Here is a 19,771-nt window from a genome sequence, read left to right on the forward strand (position 1 = left end):
TTTCCACAAAAAAAAAAAAAAAAAAAAAAAAAAAAATGTCAACAAGTTTTTTAAATTTTTTTTTAAACAAAAGAAGAGCCTAATGTTTCGGAAAAGATGCCAACAAGTAATGCCTCAGAGAAGAAATGTTCCTAACCATTCGGCGATTTCTACATCCAAAGAATAGAAGTGCAGGACCAAGTTGAGCACCCTCCTCTTTGAGGGCCATTCTTTCCTGAAAAAGGAAAAGAAAAATGGGTACGCTTGTTCCTTTGTAAATATGTAAATATGTGTAAGAAGTTGAAACGCAATTCCCCACCTGTAAAAATCCTCTGAAAGGTGCTAAGCCAGTTCCAGGTCCCACCATGATAACTGGGATTGAATGATCAGCTGGTAACTTGAAATTAGATTGCCTAATAAAAATAGGAGCCCAGCTAGGATTTTGGCTCTTCTCAAGAGACACTGCATTCTGATTTATTAAAACTTGAGTTTAGATGCTATTAAAGCTAAACCATCTACTAAAAGAGTTGATAACCGATTTTGAGTGTTGCAGAAACCAGAACGATTACTATAATGTGGGATGATAAAAGATAAAAAGTGCATCAACTTCACGGCTCAAAAATACCTTCATCCAGGTTGAACACACTCCTTTGTGAATTCTTCCAGTAGGACTTGGACCATATACCAAAGCGCATGTAACATGAACACGATGGGGGGCAAACCTGTCCCAAAAGAAAAAGAAAATACTTTTAGACCTAATTATCCATAAAACTATCTAAAATACCACAAGAGAAAAAAGAAATCACCTTGGTGAAGATGAGATTGAGTAGTAACGAGGCTGCAAGCGAGGGGCTACTGCAGCAAAAAACACACCAAGTGGAGGCTTTGCTGACGGGAACTCAGCCATAATCTCAAGAAGACTTCTTTGACTTCCAACAACCCATTTTGAGTACTCATCCTGAATAACAGAGAAGCATGACCAACATAAACAAAAAGCAAGAAACACATTTGAGATAAACAGCATGAAAAAGGACAAGAGTTTCATGATAGTTAAACCTTCCCCTGAGGTGATGATAAGAACTTAAGTTTTTCTGCTTCACTCGGCTCAACAGCATGTGCAGCCAAAGCAATTAGAGCAGCCTGGTGACACAAATGATTGAAAGGAACTATTTCAGAGGAAAAAATACATATAACTTGGGGATGCAATTCACTTCACAAGCTCTAAATTGCTTGAACATACTTTTCGAGGTGGGTTTAACAGATCAGTATAACGTGCCAATGCACTGCGCAGTGTGCACGGACCAGGGAAAGGTGGAGGCAATGAATTCCCAAGGGGAGAGCCATCCTCATTGTCAGTGTGGATAGAGAATAGAAGATCTAAAGGTTGACCCAACAATTTTGCAGCCTCTTCAATGGTTTCATCGCAATTCTCAGCATAAACACCCACATGGTCTCCTGTTTCATATCTGAGGAAAAAGAAAGGAAAACTCATCATCATTCAATTTAATAACAGAACTAATAGAGTAATAGTGGTACAAAAACACTAATTCCAATTTCCAATTTTATTATTTGCTACAAAATAAAGTTTGTGCATGTCGCAACAACCCCCATTACAATTCAAGATAGAGGTAAAACCTCAATAACTCCCTTTCACTTGTTCAACATTTTCTGATCACATTTTTGAAATCCAATATAATTTATCAGCACACTTGCCTAAAAAATATCTGGTGGCTCACCTTCAAAACTCTTCAATTATCATTACGCTGATTGTTAAAACATTCTATAGTCTATACTAGGAAATAAAGGTCATAGGTTCAGATATTCGAATCACTGTAATTATATTTCTCCCTGACCACATAAAATTCCATATTTCACTTTTTTATTCTTGTACTTGAACGCCCATTTGGAAGGCATGGAACAAAGTCTCTAACAGAAGCAGTGAATATGTGAGGAACTTACTTTATACCAGTTGCAGATATATCAAATTCCAGATGTATGCAGGATCTGTCAGACTCGGGCTTGTGAAGTTCTTTTTGGACAGCGACATTTACTCTTCATCCAATTAGTAATTTAAAATGTTTATACAAAGAAAATGGAACAGGCTAGTTTCACTTAAACAAAATATCTTTGAAAGAACCAGAAAAGGCCATATCTTTGGATACCTGCAAGGATGGTGAATATCAAAAGAAGTGTTTCCATTCGGCATACTTAAGTAATTATCCTCAAAAGAGGCAACACTAGGATCATGAATAACAACCCAATACTCGGGGACTGCAGCTGTATATGGAGTAGATACAGTAGTTGTATCATCTTCATCTCGAAGTATTTGATCCAACTCAGGCCACAACAATTCTCTCCTGGATAATAGGAAATATACCACGAATAATCATGTGAAACCAAGTCTTCTTCAAATTAATGCACCATAGAAAAGGACAGACAGAAGAAAAAGCAAATGCAGGACTATAGCATACCAAGCAGAAAAATCATCCTCAATGCACTGATCATCATCACCTAGGCCAAGTGGAACGAGACGCTTTGCACCTGCATCCAATCACATAGGAGACGATTTAGAAAAATATAAACAAATGGATCAACTCATGCAAGTAATTATGCAACAATAAAATGAATTGTTCAGAAGCAAATGGCGAGTAGATATCAAACCACGGGCTAAAATATTAGAGAGAGAGAGAGAGAGAGAGAAGCAAATAACGCAAGTAGTCAAACAAGTAGAATATGTATCCCAGCAAAGGGTTTAGAAATTCAAGAATTAAAAATTTTATCATCCCCTCAGCTATAGAACTAATCAATATGATATGTAGTAGGAACATCATTAACAGGGTATCATCAATAAAGCTTAAATGAGCTTGTTAATACCTTGTTCACTCAGTTGCTCATCAATCACCTTCCCAATCTGTTCCAAAATGGGTTTCATCAGATGCAAGATATCACAAAAAATGGATGAGCAAAAGCATACAATGAAATTTACCTTATTGAAATGTTCATATTGTCGGTTACCCAAACCAAAAACGCCATATCTGAGTTGTTGAAGCCAGCTAGCCTTATTGTCTCCCTGAAGAAGAAATCTAAGTAAGATACATCCAACAACAAGCATACTAAAATGCCACCATTCCAATGTTAAGTAATTTTACATAAAATAAAAAATAAAAAAAATAAAAAAGAAGAAGAAGAAGAAAAGAAACAAACTACTAACCTCAGTAAACCATTTGTAAAATCTTGCTGCATTATCAGTAGGTTCTCCATCTCCATAACTAAAATGTGAAACATTAAATACCTTAGCTTCGAAAACACCAAAAAGATTTTAACTTTCAAATGCTAGTAAAATCTAAGTGTTTATCTTACGTGGCCACCATGAAAAACGCCAGAGTCTCTTTCTTTAGTTTTTCCTCATATTGATCATCATCCACAGCATAATCATCCTAATTTCAACCATATATAACGTGAGATAGCTAATCATGCATCCAAAAAGCCCACTCTCTTGCAATTATACAATCTCAAGAGAAAAATGCATCCCCACCTACCATGTCAACAACTTTGACAACTGCTTTTTCATATCTTGCCCTGATCTCTTCTGCTAAAGCCTGATGGAGAAACTCAAAGGAAAGCATATCAATTGACATTTGGATATAAAATATGACACCCAAGTAACTCTAGACTTCATGTCAATGTATGTGAAGTTCAAGTTCAGATCATAATGAAAGAACATAATAAACTAAAAGAACTTTTTACCATATTTAACGGAAAAGTGGCATGACATTTCTTCTCACACTTTATGGCACTAAATAAGAAATTTATTTTCATAAAACATTATCCCAGCACAGTTATGGCCCAAAGAAGCGGCACCCTAAGGTTGTAATTGAATTTTAACACATCAAGAGACCAATTTTCCCCACACATTCAAATCCAAGCAATTCCCCTCATGAACAGTCAACCGTCTTAAACTACAACGGTAATGTTAGAAACAATTTGAAAAAGCCCTATTCTTCAGCGCAAAAGTCAATGACTACTTCTCAGAAAACGCGACAAAGGCCGACTTCAAGTCAAAGCCTTGATCCAAATTGTTATTTGACACAGATTACTGGATAATACGATTGCAGTTTCGAAAAACAGACAAGGAATATCTCGTATCAAACTGTAGTTAAACAAATGTATCACTCTGTGGCACTCAAAAAAAAAAAAACAGCATTCAGCAGTATCTCGCCATTGACAATGTCATACAATGTATCACTCTATGTACAGTTGCCGGTATTAAAATAAAAAAGATTATTTCTATAAAACCTTACACCTAGCTCAATTATAGCCTAAAAACGAAGCACCCCAGGATTATAATTGAAATTAACACATGAAGAGACCAATTTTCCCCAAAGAGTCAAATCCAAGCAATTCCCCTTCTTAGCATGGAATGAACAGTCAACAGTCCCAACCTTCAACGGTAACGTCTGAAACTGTTTGGAAAGGCCCTATTCTTCAGCGCCAAAAGATATGGCTACTTCTCAGAAAATGCAAACTTCGAGTCAAAGCCTTGATTTAAACTTTTATTCGACCCAGATTACAAGAGAACACAATTTCAGAAGCCAAAAACCGGCAAGGAAATTCATACATCAAACTGTAGTTGCACCGAATGAATTCTGAAACACAATGAAAAACAGACGAGAATGTTCATTCGACTCATACCTTGGCAAATCCCTCGGCGGTACCAGTCTGAGTTCCATAAAAAACAGTGACCTTGGTCTTGCCAGAGGCGAGCTCAACCTCGTTGTCTTCGTCCTTCACCAGTAGTGGCTTCGGCACCACCACCGGCTTCACCTCTCTGCTCCGATCCGACGATCTCCTCCAAACCAAGACCAGAAGTCCGAGAATCAGCGCCACGGCGGTCGTGGCGATCACAATCACGGAGTCCGTCACCGGAACCCCAAGCAACGACTCCAGAGTTCGCACCAGCTCCGAATTCGAACTCATCGCGACGAAAAGTTCCGATGCAATCCAAATTCGGAGCTCAGAGACTGCCAATCGAATCGACCTCGATGGTTCTGCAAGTTTCTCGCTCTAGGTTTTTCGCTCTCTGCATAGAGAGTTTGGTGAGCGAGAGAGCCCGAGAAGATAGAGAACAGAGAGAGAGAGAGAGAGAGAGAGAGAGAGAGAGAGAGAGAGGTGAGATTAACCAGAAGTTTATTTGTTTTCCTTTTTTTTTTTCTTTCTTATTTGCCAGTGAAAATTGAGGCTTCAAAAAGAGTTTTATTGCAAACCTTTTTGGGTGTCTTTTGACAGCAATCAATCGTACTTTTCTGAGTTGACAATTTGTGAATTTTCACGTGGCACTTCTGTTTAAGGAAACTGCGGCTCCTTGTTTTTAATTTGTAATGAGATATAATTTTATATAAAATTTTTAATTATAATAAAAAAATTAAATATAATTTTTTTGAGAATTTTAATTATAATAAAATTAGAATTACAAATTTAAATAGTTAAAATAAACGATGCATGCATTTTCCTCCCCATTAATAGGGCAGTGGGAGTTTCGAGTTTAATCACTTTTATTGTTTTCATATTTTTCATTATATTCGAAATTATGGGCATATTTGATAGATCATATTTTGTATTGTATTGTTTAATAATAATATAATATTTAATTATATTTATACATTGTAAAATTTAATATGAGATTCAAAATTAATACAATACAAAGTGTGATATTTAATATGAAAAAATATATGTACTACACCGTATTATATAATTTAACTTAAAATACCATATTAAAAATATATAAAATATTTCACAAATATCAAGACTTGTGGTTGGATTTTGGGACTGACGTTGGGGTCGAGTTCTGGACCTATTTATTAAAAATTATATTTTGACCGTTAAACTTTTTAAAAATTATATTTTGACCCTTAAACTTTTAAAAAACTAATGTTTTGACTCCATTTTTTTTAAAATTATATTTTGATCCCTCAACTTTTTAAAAATTATATTTTTACCCCTTAATTTTTTAAAAATTACACTTTGAACCCATTTGCAAAAAGACCCCTATATAGCAACTCTACTTTCTCCCTTACTTCCTCCAAATGTTGGGTTTGGGTCGAGATTAGAGACATTAGGTTATGATTATACTTAAATTTTATCTTATTACAAACTAATTTGTAAATAGATTACAATGGCAAAAATAATATAATGTTTAATAATACTACTAACCAAACACTGTATTGTATAAAAATTATGAAATGCAATACAATACAATATAATACAATACGGTGCATCAAACATACCCTATATGTGTAATGGCTTCCACGTCTTTCTTCTCTTTTCAATTAGCCAAAACTTTTATATATTGGTAGAAGAACTTTAAAACTATTAGGGCGTGTTTATTTGACCATATTAGAATAATATATTTGGTATTACCATTATATTGTATAAACTAATACGGATGGTACATTAATAGGATCTATGTCGTATTATTGAATATGATTCATTTTTTTGCATATTATATTTTATTATTTTATAATATATCAATGATTCATGTCGGGATTGGACACAATTAGGAGTCGGATTGGGTCGACATAGGCTCATGCCAGACCTATAATTGTTGAAAAATTGAAGGGCACAATGCAAATTTATATTTTTAAGAAATTACATTTTGACGTCAAAACTTTTATAAAATTACATTTTGACCCCAAAACTTTTGTAAAATTACACTTTGATCTCAAAATTTTTAAAAAACCTTATTGACGCCACAACTTTTGAAAAATTATATTTTAACCCTAAAATTATTAAAATTTTACATTTTAACCATTTATATAATACGTCATGATACCAAACACCGTATCGTATTGTGATAATACAACACAATACAATACAAGCTACCGAATATGACCTTAGAGTGTAGGGGTATAATCGTATTGAAAAATATTTTTTAGAGAAAGGGGTGCCTTTATAAAAGAATGGGATGTGAATAAAATTTTTCAATTTAACTACGTAATGCTTCGCGCAGCTTCAATAGTTCTTCTACTTCTAGGATAAATTCTCTCATCTGTGTCTCATAAAAAAACTAGCAGGTTGATAGATTATTATCCTAATAATATAATAAATAATTATTCTATCTCATATGATAAAAGACAAAAAATAATAAAAAATAATATAATAAAAAAAAGATAGAACTGAACAACTATTTGTCTTTTTTATCATTTTATGTGAGTGCCTTTTGTAATGAGAAATTTTAATTTACAGAGGACTTTGAAAGTAAGAGAAGGTCTTTGAGTATAACCATTTTTTTATAACCCCCACTCGGTATTTCTTATTTCTTATCCTTTTTTATCTTTTCTTTCCTCTTTCTTTTACAATTGTCGGCAATAGGATTGTGTGTGTGTGTTTTTTACCGATTACGGTAGAATTCTTTTTTTTTTTTTAAACAAAAAAGAAAAATACGCGAGCATTATTTTCAATCACCGATCACGTCATTGACATAGTGCTGCGTCGTTGAGACTTGATGATGCTCAACGCCTTTAATGTGGAAATAAATTCCAATAAGTTTAACTCAATTTAAACTGTAAATAGAGTTTAAATTAATATTTAATAAATATATAATTTAAATTATAATTTGTTTGAACTTAGTTAAACAGTCTAATTTAAAATTTAGTTCCTTTTCAAGCTTAATTATTCAAATAAATTTTAAACAATAAAAAGATATCCACTCTCTTTGTTTTTCACACCTACAAAACACAAATAAAAATTTCATTCCATGTTTAAATGAAAACTTTAACTGTACATTCAGATGTCAATTTAAACTACAATTTAAATCACACAGTTAAATTTTTATGTTCAAATCAAAATGTTTAAATTAATAAAATTCATACCAGCAAATCAAACAGGGCATTATTTCCCTTGCCCTTATTATTGGCGAACATGTATTTGGTTGAGGAAACTACTATTTATTATTTTTGTTTCTTTTCACATCATTACAAAAGTGTTTTAAGAGACGTTTGGTTCATGAATTAGAATAATGAGATTAGAACAATTTTTAATTTACGTGTATTTTTTGTGAGAGAAAACACTATAATGAACTATGAACTGATTAGAATCATGAGATTAGAACAATTTTCAATTTACGTGTATTTTTTGTGAGAGAAAACACTATAATGAACTATGAACTATGATTCGAATCAAGATATAAATCCTCTTACCAAACACACCCTTAATATTTACTACTGCTAAAATGGTATTTTATGATTCTAAAATTTTCCATCCGAGTATTTCAAGGAACCTTTCAAAAAGAGAAGTATCTTTCTTTTTTCTTTTTTTTTTTTAGTTATTTCAGTCTAAAAACAAATTTAAAAGCATGACAATTCTAAATAAAAAGGACATTACGTCCACGGAAAAAAATATTCAAGTCCCAGGATTTTACGTTTTTCAATATATTTTTACAATGAAAGAGTAATGGATATTGTTCATCCTACAAGACGGTGTCATTATATACCTATACAATAATGCAAAACAAAATACAAATGGGATGATATATATATATATATATATATGTGTGTGTGTGTGTGTGTGTGTGTGCGCGTGTGTGTGTGTGTGTATGTATTTTCATTTGGTTATTTAGCAGTCCTTTGGTACAGAGCGGTTGCAAAGCGATAAAAACAAGATGGAACGACGTAGATGTCAACAAAAATCGTAAACGACATCCATTTAGTACAAAGTAAAAAAAAAAAAAAAAAAACAGTAATTTGAAAACGACTAGTCTTACCCTAAAAAAAAAAACCGACTAGTCCAAGACCAAGAGAACAGCAAACGAAAAATGATAGCAACTATAAATAAAAACCACAACTGCAGAAACATATAAAAACGACCATAAACAAAAAACGACAATAAAGTGAAAAACGACAACTCAAAATAGCACAGGTAAACGGTAACAATATTCATGAACTGACATTTAAAGTAAAAACAACAATAATATGAAAACATAAAGTCGAAGACAACAAGAAACTGGAGAGGAAACTGCCAAGTTAACGCGCCAATAACAAGAGAAAAATTCAACAATAAACTGGAAAATAAAGTAACAAACAATGACAACCTGAAAACGACAAATGGAAGAAGACATTTAAACATAAACAACGACTAATTAGTAAAACGTAAAAGGGATATTACTATTTCATACCTTGTATTTCAAGCTTATTGAAAATATATACTTGAGAAATAGGTTTTGAGACCTGAATTTGATTTACCCTTATGAACTTTTTTTTTTTTTTTTTTGGCTGAATGATTTATCCTTATGAACTTGTAAAATCAGACACCAATTGATGAATTTAGCATTTGTAGCTTCACTTGAATTATACAATTTATATGATTGATTCTTTATTTTCTAAAACATAACACCTAATTCGTATTTGGTAATAGGTTTGCATGCAGAGAATAAATTCCTCAATTGATGAATCAAAATAGTGTTTACCTAAAAAAAATTTACAGATTTAACATGAATAAGAAATTATTAAGTTTGAGAATATTCAAAATATATAGTAACGTTTTCTAATAACTTAAAATACAACAAACTCAGGTACAATTGTACAACATACATAAAAAAAATGTAGTCATAAACAGAGAGAACAAGTTATGGCACACAATAACTTGATTTCAGACCATTTAATTTCTTGTTCTACCAATACAAGTTATCATCATCTCAATCAGGATAAAGTTTTCTTGGCTTTTTTCTTTCCTTTTTTTTTTTTTTTGGTAGAAAAAATAATTGTAGGCAATATATTTTATAATAGGAGCATTTGTACGCAATATTTTTAATAAGAAAAAAATTATACCCAATCTTATTACTTATTAGTCTTTTCTTACGGAACTTTATTTTATTTTTTACTAACATCGTGGAATCTTAATGAAAAGAAATATCTTATGAATAATTAAGAAAACAAAACGTCTAGGATTATCCCAATGGTATTGAAAGGTTCTACCAGCTTTGACATAACTATAAGCTTCCCTCACGCAATTAACTTTCAACATTGCAGCTCCAGGGATTAAAGAGCGCAATGACACGCATCATTTTATCACGTAAAATTTACCATAATTAGCATTATAAATGTACATGCGTGAAAAGATTTGTAGATTTTAAATGATTATTTTGTAAGTACTTTAATAATTTCAAGGAGACATGATATCCCTATCTAGCATATGAATCCTCACGTGACATATGGATTTGTCATCGTGTTTAACAAAGATATTAATTCCAATTAATTTATTCATTTAAATTTTTGTAAATATTTAGTTTTTAGATTTCTTTTATCTCATTGTTATCTAGTTAAGTTACTCATTATCTAGTTTCCTCATTGTATCTAGTTAAGTTACCCATTATCTAGTTTCCTCTTTTCTTTTTAATATTTGAATTGTAATTGTAACTCTATAAATACCTAAATTATTCAACCAAAAGAAGATGCCATATTTTTCTGCTTTCTTGATTCTTTTCTATATGGTATCAGAGCAATTCTCGTAGTGCTTGTCAACGAATTTTCTTCACAGTTGCCGCATCTCCAAACGATACCACACCTCGCCGCCGTCGAACTCTCACTTTTCTGCAGCCGCACCCACCATATGTTGTAGCCGAGCCGCCACCCTCACTTCTCATTCCCCTCATTACACAATCCTCCACTTCCCGTGATGCGTGGAATGCTCTCACCAATACCTATGCTCGACCCTCTCGTGGCCATATCAAACAAATTAAGGAGCAAATCTAGAATGCCACCAAGGGTTCTCAGACAATTTTGGAATACATGCAATCTATTAAGAGTCGTGCCGACGAGCTTGTGGCTCTTGGCAAGCCTATGAACAATGGTGATCTCATTGAGAAAATTCTCGATGGTCTCGATGAAAATTATCAACCGATTGTTGATGTGATCAATGGTCGTGACACAACTATCTCTTTTGATGAACTCCATGAGAAACTTATCAACAAGGAGCTCTCTCTTTGCATCTCTTAATCTTCCTCTTCTCCACTGCCGGCAACTGCCAACCCAAGCCGATCCCGACCCAGTCCACAACGCCCTTCCCCACCAAGCGTCGCTCCTCTTGTTGTGGTCCCTCGGGGTGGTCGTCCTCCTCTTAGGCCCTACTTGGGACGCTTTTAAGGATGCCATGAACAAGGGCATACCGTTCAACAATGCCCCTTGTTTCGGCTATTGCCGTTGACTCTAACTTCCACTCTGACACCTCGCCCCGCTCCCTCTTGGCAACCGCATCCATCGACGACACAATGGCGTCCTCGAGCAAATATTGCCACCACCACCACCACATCTGGCAAACGTTGGCTTCTTGATAGTGGAGCATCGGACCATGTCATTATCGACTTGAGCAATCTCTCTCTTCATACTCCTTATGACGGTCCTGATGACGTTGTGATTGACAATGGCACAAGTTTACCTATCACTCACACAAGTTCTATATCGCTTTCCACTCCAAATAAAATCTTTTCTTTAAATAATGTTCTTTGTGTTTCTTCTATGCAAAAGAATCTTATTTCTATCTCACAATTTTGTCACTCTAATAACACTTATATTGAATTCTTACCCACTTCTTTTCATATGAAGGATCTTCGCACGAGGGCAATACTTTGCGGGATCAGACTAAGGATGGTGTGTATGAATGACCAGCCTATTCTACCAAGTCTTCACCCTTAATAGAATTTTCTAGTGTCAAGACCACTTCATCCGAGTGGCACCAACATTTAGGTCATCCGTCATCTTCAATTCTTAGGCATATTATCTCAAATTTTAATTTATAATTATCAACTCCTATGTCTCTTGATTTCAATTGTAATGCTTGTCAATGCAATAAAAGCCACAAATTAACTTTCTTTGTTTCCTTTCTTGTGTCTTCTTCTCCCCTTGAAAGTTTGGACCTCTTCTATTTATTCCATTGATGACTATAAATATTATGTAATCTTTGTTGACCATTTCACCAAATATATATGGCTCTATCCATTAAAAAAAATCACATGTCTCCGATGCCTTTATTCCGTTTAAAGCACTTGTTGAAAAATGTTTCAATCAGAAAATTATTACATTATACTCGGACAGTGAGCACTTTCAAACTTCCTTGCTACTCATGGCATATCTCACCTCACTACTCCACCTCACACACTGGAACATAATGGGTACTCTGAACGTCGTCATCATCACATTGTTGAAATTGGTCTTTCTTTTCTCTCTCATGCGCCCATGCCTTTGTCTTATTGGTCTTACGTTTTCCACTGCGGTCTATCTCATTAACCACATGCCCACTCTAATGCTTCGTCTCTCTTCTCCATATCATCTCTTGTTTCAGTCTCCCCCAAAGTATTCCAAGCTTCGTGTCTTTGGGTGACTTTGTTATCCGTGGCTTCGTCCGTATTCTCCTCACAAACTCGCTCATCGGTCGTCTCTGTGTGTCTTCCTTAGTTATTCCTTAACTCAAAGTGCCTATTTATGCCTTGATCCAATTACGTCCAAAGTGTATACTTCTCGTCATATCAAGTTTGTTGAGTCAGTTTTTCCTTATATCTCCATCAATCCTTCTCTAGATCGTCCACAATTCGACACTCTCTTACAATGGCTAAATCATATGTCTTCGCCTCCGGTTATCGACACATCATCCCTGAGTCTCGATTACGCTGCCTCGACATCTACAAACACTCTGTGTGTAGATCTGGCACCATCCTTCTCATCTCCCACTATTTTTCTTTTGCCAAACACACCTCCCAACAGAGCGCCGCGGCACCCATCACCCAGTGTCGCGGCGCCCACCCGAGACCAGCACTATTTTATGGACCCGAGAGCACGGCGTCACAGCGCCCAGTACCTAGCATGGCAGCACCCCCAAACTCCAACCCAACCCTCTAAATTCCAACCTCATCCGACCTTACCTCTCCAATTACCTCACATCTTGATCCTGCTTTCACTTTTACACGTAATATTGTCACCCGAACTCAACAAAATATTTTCAAACCCATACAAAAGCCTCCATCGTCACCCAAGCCCTCGAAGATTCCAAGTGGCGTCAGGCCATGTCCTAGGAATATGATGCTCTCATTTAGAATGGGACGTGGGAACTTGTTCCCTCCTCACTAACACAAAATATTGTCGGATAGAAGTGGATTTTTAGAATTAAACGCTTACCTGATAGTTCTATTGACTTATATGAAGCTCGCTTAGTAGCTAAGGGATTTCATCAGCGCCCAGGAATGCACTATAATGAGACCTTTAGTCTGGTAGTGAAGCCAACCACTGTTCACCTTGTCTTTAGTCTTGCTGTAAGTCATCACTTTGTCTTTAGTCTTGCTGTAAGTCGAGGATGGTCTCTCTGACAACTTGATGTCAACAACTCCTTTCTACAAGGTACGTTGAGTGAAGATGTATTTATGGCTCAACCTCCGGGGTTCATTGATCGTGATCATCCTCAACATGTTTGCAAGTTGCGTAAAGCTATCTATGGTCTTCAGCAAGCACCTTGAGCTTGGTATCACAAGTTACGCCAGTTTCTTGTTACTACTCGCTTTGTCAATTCTCATGTAGACATTTCCCTTTTCGTCTTCAATACAGGTGGTACCTTGCTCTATCTCCTTGTTTATGTTGATAATATTATTGTCACAGGTAGTGATGACGGGGCCGTTTAGAAGTTTGTCACACTTCTTGCCCAACGTTTTTCTCTCAAGGATCTAGGGTCCTTGACTTATTTTCTTAGTGTTGAGGTTCTTCCACATGCCAAGGACTTGATTCTGTCTCAAATAAGGTATATTCTTGATCTTCTTGCTTGTACTCGTATGACAGATGTAGAGCCAGTTACTACACCACTTGCTACTGCTATTACACTTACTATTCATTCTGGTACAGCCCTTTTTTATCCTTCTGAGTACCGGACCATAGTTGACAATTTGCAGTTTTTGTCGCTCACTCAGCCTAATATTGCCTGTATAGTTAATAAACTTTCCCAGTTTATGCATTGTCCTACTAGTGATCACTGGAATGCTGCCAAGCGATTATTGCTCTACCTTTGTTGGACTCCTAATCAATGTGTGATTCTATATCACCATTCTTCTTTGGCACTTCATGCTTTCTCTGATGCTGATTAGGCAGGTAACAAGGATGACTACAGGTGCGTTTGGAATTGGTTTCAAAATGATTTTATTTTCAATAAAAAGTAAAAATGAGATTGTTTTGAGAATCATTCTGGGACTGATTCTAAAATTGCGTTTTGTTAGTTTTTTAAGAGATTGTTTTTAGTATAATAAAAAAGTAAAATCGTGTTTATTAATTAATATATTATAATATTGTTGATAAGTACTAAAAAATGAAAACAGAATAGTGAAAACAACTTTCAACTGTTTTCTAATTCCTTCAGTAAAACCATTCTCATTGTTTTCATTTTCATTTTCGTTTTCAAAACGTTTGCTAAACAAACGACCTTTCGTTTTCATTTTCATTTTTTACTTATCGAAATATGTGAAAACCATTTTCAAAAATGGTTCTAAACACGCACTACACTTCCACTAGTGCTTATCATATTTACCTTGGTCGTAATCCTATTTTCTAGAGTTTTAAAAAGTAACAAACAGTTGCTCGTCCTTCTACTGAGGCCAAATATCGTTTCATTGCTGCCACAGCTGCTGAGTTAAGTTGGATATGTTCTCTTCTCACAGAACTTGGTGTTACTCTTCCCCAACAACTAGTAATCTATTGTGATAACGTCGGTGCTACCAATCTATGTTCTAATATAATTTTTCACTCTCGTATGAAACTTGTTGCACTTGATTATCATTTTATTCGAGATCGTACAGAGTGGTGCTCTTCGAGTTGCTCATGTTTCTTCTGAAGATCAGTTGGTGGATGTTCTCACCAAATCATTACCACGGATGCGATTGTTATCTTTGAAGGACAAAATTGGCCTCTCCTCTAGGAGCTCCATCTTGCTGGGGCATAACGAAGATATTAATTCTAATTAATTTATTCATTTAAATTTTGTAAATATTCAGTTTTTAGATTTCCTTTCTCTCCTTGTTATCTAGTTAAGTTCTCATTATCTAGTTTCTTTATTGTATCTAGTTAAGTTACACATTATCTAGTTTTTTCTTTTTAATATTTTAATTGTAATTATAACTCTATAAATACCTAGATTATTCATTCAGAAGAAGATGTCATTTTTCTCCATTCTCGATTTTTTTCTATAGCGATATGAGATTGATTCGAACTCGAGACTTTATCTAGAAGAATAAGCCAGTCTTACTGCTCAACCAAACAAAGTCTTATGTTTTGGTGTTAGTTGATGACTGGTCCATGTAGGTGAATTGAGCTCAGACAGGTCTACACTCTCTAGTACATTTGGATTAATAAACAGGAAAAATTAATAATTACAACATGCATACAAAATACAAACCATACACTTAAGAGTGATTCGTCTTTGTAAATTAAACTTAGTACATTTGGTTTATTAATTAACAGTGTATGATTTTAACACATAAACAATCGATTCACAATACTCCCTTAATTAAGGCGACAGCATAAATCAAATAAACTTTTCTACAAATACTAATTTAGTAGCATTCAACACCACCTATCGTGCAATTTTTGATGCCAAGACTAAACATCATTAATAATATGAATAACATTGTTTTCTTTCATATTGAAAGGAACTTTTATGACACCATTTTAAGTGATAGTCCAATGTGCTTTGAGCTCATTTTCAAGACGTGCAATATGGTCTTTGGGCAAGACCACAGTCACTGTTCGCCCATTTGCATCGTCCTCTTCACTATATTTTGGCCCTGCCGGGAGCACCAAAACAAGACCTTCATCGCCAACCCCATCAATAGTGTAGCTTGCAAACGTTGGCTTTTGTCCCTTCACTTCCAACCCATAAATGTCCACCTCTTCTAAATTCACAAACGTTAGATTTGCTCCGTACACAAAAAAGTCAAATTTATTGTTCTCCTTTTTAACCATCTCTTCAATTGCGTCATTCTCGATTGTCCTTTTCTCCGAAATTAAAAACGCTAATTCTGAAATATCAGCCTCGAGATCCGCTTCCACCGTGCTCAGCACCATACCCTTGTTGCTGGGAATTTCATTTTCCACGCCGCGGCGGCGGGAATCATAACAACAAATTGTCACAATCTTCGGCCCCTTGCTTTCTCTTATCCGGGACAAGGATCTCCATATCACTGCGGAGAGTATCTCAAACTGGGAAAAATTGGCCGCTTTCTTACCGCATGTGTTTGACATCAAGAGGTCAAGTTGTTTGGAGGTGACCCTAAAGGAATGAGTCCTCATGCTTTGGCAGTTATTGGCAGTTACTGACCAGTGGTTCCCTACTAGGTCCAGCTCTTTCAGTGAAAATGGTTTCTTGGAAATTGCCAAACGTGGTGGGGGATCCTTAGGTAATTTTCCACAACTTGGCACGTGGATATTCTTTTGTGGCACGTGACCAGCCATGATCTTGGCCCATGTATTAATGAAGGCTGAAGCAGATAGTACATCTCCGAGCAGATGAGCCCAACTGAGGCCCACGGACAATCCTCCACATTTAAACCAAGTGAACTGGTCCGAGGAAAAAAAAAAACAGGTGAACTGGTTAGTTAGAAGCAACATATCAATGTCATGCACGTTGAAACTTGAACACATTTAGCAGTAAGTAGTATATTTCTGTTATTTTCGAGTTGAAAATTTAAGTTAAAAAGTGAATTCATGTGAGAGAAAATACTGTAACAGTCTAACCGAAAAGGTTGAATTTAAATTTTTATAAGAGAAAAAACTGTAATAAAAACCTGAGTTGTGATTTCAACTAGCGAAATGAACACAACTTTTAACTGTTTGAACACTAAGGGATGGCTACTGGACTACTCCATAAGAAGGTTCAAAATAATACATGAGAAGCATGCGATTTTAGTGGGTGAATTAGAGTTTCAATTAACAATTTAAAAAAGTTTGTATTCGAGTATTTTATTTTTTAAATAATTTAAGTTTAATTTACACTTAAAAGTAATAAAAGTGAATAATTAGACTTCAAAAGTGATATCAGCTTGAATTACACATATTATCGCTGAGATAATAACCAAAAAAAAAAAAAAAAAAAACCCTCACTTTCTTCATAAGAGAAGAAAAACACACACACCATATCTTCAGGTATTATCCAAGCTAGATACGCGGCAATACGACCTAACAACAAAATACAAAAACTGCTAATACGCCATAATTGTGTTTCTGTATAAGTTTAGCTAAAACTATTTTAGGTGGGACAATTAGTGAAGTTAGGCTAATGTAACTCATAAATTTGTATTTTGTGACTCTCCAAATGAAAGCGATGCTTTCTCTCGAGCTTTCTCGCCGGCCAAGCAGTGCCACATCTTCCCCAAACCTTTTCTACTTTTTTTTTTTTTTTTCTGAACAATTTTGAACCACAGCTATGAGTCGGATCTACATCTTTCAATTATACGCGTGCTAATTCTTAATTTGAACTTAATTAATCGTGGAATAAAGAACTCCATAAAATAGATAGATCTACTTTCATGATTACATACATACATATATATATATATATACCTTTCAATTATACGCGTGCTAATTCTTAATTTGAACTTAATTAATCGTGGAATAAAGAACTTCATAAAATAGATACATCTACTTTCATGATTACATACATACATACATACATAATAAGAACAATAACCCATTTATACGCTAAAAAAGAAATAAAAAAACATCTGTCTACAATAAATGCATAGTTACAGTGTTAAACATACAATTACATATAGTTATTTATTTATCCAAATAAACACACATGATATACACATACATAAATACATATGTACGTACTGACGAGGAATTAAACAAAATCCAAATAATGAGAAGTTGAAAATATGAAATTTGAAATCTGCATGCGCTGTATTTTATTCTAGATATATAATAAGAACAATAACCCATTTACACGCTAAAAAAGAAATAAAAAAACATCTGTCTACAATAAATGCATAGTTACAGTGTTAAACATACAATTACATATAGTTATTTATTTATCCAAATAAACACACATGATATACACATACATAAATACATATGTATGTACTGACGAGGAATTAAACAAAATCCAAATAATGAGAAGTTGAAAATATGCAGTGTTTACCAATTAAAATAATTATTTGGAATAAGTTCATTCGATAATTATGTACGTATTGTTTATTTAATTTGTTATCAGAGTTTATTAGGTTATAAATATATTTAGTGATTATTTTTTCACTTAAATACACGCTACTTTTCTTTCTAAATTATTTCTCAACTTTCTTCTTTTTTTCTATAATTTCTGTATAGAAGAAGAGCAAGTTACGTACCTGAAAATAAACTAGAGGTGAGAAACCAAGATCAGGACCAAGAACATGGTCATAACAGAGCCCTTGGTTGAAATTCTTACAATTATTAGATGTAGTACCAAATTCATCAGCCATAGCCAACCATTCATCTATTGTCTTCTCACAAAAAGCCTCAACAATCCGTACGCCGGCATCGTTGCACTTGATGTATGGCCGGCCAGCGGCACCGTCAGATCTCCGGATCCTCCCAGCGGTGACAAAGAACTGATCGAGCAGTGGGAACATCGGCTTCTTCATCTCCGCCACGGATAGTACTAATTGGTCATGATCAGCACTACTAGTACTCTTGAAGAAGTAAACTCCTTTGATGTAATGCAACTTCAAGGCCAAGTCCATGTTCGTCAACTCATGGTCTTCGCTGGCATCTCCCCTCACTCTTCCCGGCACCACGGTGGAGATCCTCACGCCGGTGATCGGGGTTCCGACGTTGTCCGGCGACACCATTCTTGGTAATTATGGCAATAGTTATTGTCAAGGAAGAAAATAAAAGTGTACGTCACAAGTTTTTGGTACGCCAAGTGGAAAAATTTACAACAAAAATTTGTTCTTTTTGTGGTATGATATCTTTAAAGGGCTAATTGGAGAAGGCATTTAAAGAGAGAGAAATTAACTTATTTAATTTTTTTAAGACTTTTGTGAGAAATTAGTGTCGGTCCCAAAAATAATTAAATTTGTAGTTTATAGTTATTGTATTGTGTCATGTGTGTGTTTCTAAGAAAATGAAATGCAACTAAATTAATTGAAGAGTCACTAATTGACAACTTTTGGGACCGTCGTTTCTTTCAATTTATTTGTTCGTTTATTTTGACAAAAGAAGGAGATTAATATTATTGAATTCAACCCTTTGGAGGCTAACATGTGATAGTAGATATCATCGGAATAGATAAAGTATTGGACTAGCTAGTGCTATATATATTCAATCGATTTATAGAGAGTTTTCAATAGTTATCTTTCTCTCCGTGTGAAAATTTAATAATATAACGTGAAAATAATTTAATATTATTAATTAATATAAAAATACGTACTGATAAATAAATATTAAAGTGATCATTAAAAATGCATCTACTTTTATCTTACACTTACAAGTGTACAGTCTAGCTGTTAAAAAATTTGGACATAAATTAAATGATGTTCAACTGTCCGGAAAATGACCATATGTGCAAGCGGCGTGGCTTACTATTTGCCCACGTCACGTGAAATGACGAAACTCAATAAATTAAAACGTTTGAAAACATTTGGATAACCACCCAAGTGTCTCGTTCCATTTATGTCACGTAGTACCCTTTTTTAAGGGTAGAGATTAAAATCTCAATTTTAATTTAATTTTTACATATCAATTTACTAGTGAGTTATCATTTTATTAGTATAATTATAAATATTAATTAATGTGAC

At 34.5% G+C, this 19,771-nt stretch overlaps 2 protein-coding genes across 2 annotated transcripts in view; both read right to left on the minus strand.

Annotated features, from left to right (window-relative positions):
- The window catches only part of LOC21386455 (NADPH--cytochrome P450 reductase), a 6,655-nt gene extending 1,548 nt beyond the window's left edge, over positions 1–5,107 (minus strand). Inside the window, exons 1-15 of the mRNA XM_010088358.2 lie at positions 4,672–5,107; positions 3,519–3,578; positions 3,340–3,416; positions 3,191–3,248; positions 2,966–3,049; positions 2,854–2,890; positions 2,451–2,520; positions 2,142–2,336; positions 1,939–2,031; positions 1,220–1,445; positions 1,036–1,119; positions 786–937; positions 605–701; positions 299–448; positions 137–214 (exon numbers count right to left, since the gene is read on the minus strand). Of these exons, the coding sequence (XP_010086660.1) occupies positions 137–214; positions 299–448; positions 605–701; positions 786–937; positions 1,036–1,119; positions 1,220–1,445; positions 1,939–2,031; positions 2,142–2,336; positions 2,451–2,520; positions 2,854–2,890; positions 2,966–3,049; positions 3,191–3,248; positions 3,340–3,416; positions 3,519–3,578; positions 4,672–4,956 (1,746 nt within the window). The 5' untranslated portion in view covers positions 4,957–5,107. The remainder of the gene's footprint in view (positions 1–136; positions 215–298; positions 449–604; positions 702–785; positions 938–1,035; positions 1,120–1,219; positions 1,446–1,938; positions 2,032–2,141; positions 2,337–2,450; positions 2,521–2,853; positions 2,891–2,965; positions 3,050–3,190; positions 3,249–3,339; positions 3,417–3,518; positions 3,579–4,671) is intronic.
- A 10,315-nt stretch (positions 5,108–15,422) lies between these two features.
- LOC21386457 (protein ECERIFERUM 2) lies at positions 15,423–18,926 on the minus strand. Its single transcript, XM_010088360.2, has 2 exons — positions 18,341–18,926; positions 15,423–16,553 (listed from the first exon to the last, which is right to left on the minus strand). Exons 1-2 carry the CDS (start codon positions 18,821–18,823, stop codon positions 15,666–15,668), a joined length of 1,371 nt encoding a protein of 456 aa, XP_010086662.1. The 5' UTR covers positions 18,824–18,926; the 3' UTR covers positions 15,423–15,665.
- Positions 18,927–19,771: the final 845 nt, after the last annotated feature.

This window comes from Morus notabilis, unplaced genomic scaffold (genome assembly GCF_000414095.1).
Source record: "Morus notabilis unplaced genomic scaffold, ASM41409v2 Scaffold497, whole genome shotgun sequence".
In the NCBI taxonomy this organism is placed as follows: domain Eukaryota; kingdom Viridiplantae; phylum Streptophyta; class Magnoliopsida; order Rosales; family Moraceae; genus Morus; species Morus notabilis.

Coding starts and splice junctions, on each gene's coding strand:
- LOC21386457 (XM_010088360.2), bottom strand. CDS start 18,823: ATGGTGTCGCCGGACAACGTCGGAACCCCGATCACCGGCGTGAGGATC. Junction 16,554..18,340: donor CACCTCTAGTTTATTTTCAG/GTACGTAACTTG, acceptor TCCTCGGACCAG/TTCACTTGGTTTAAATGTGG.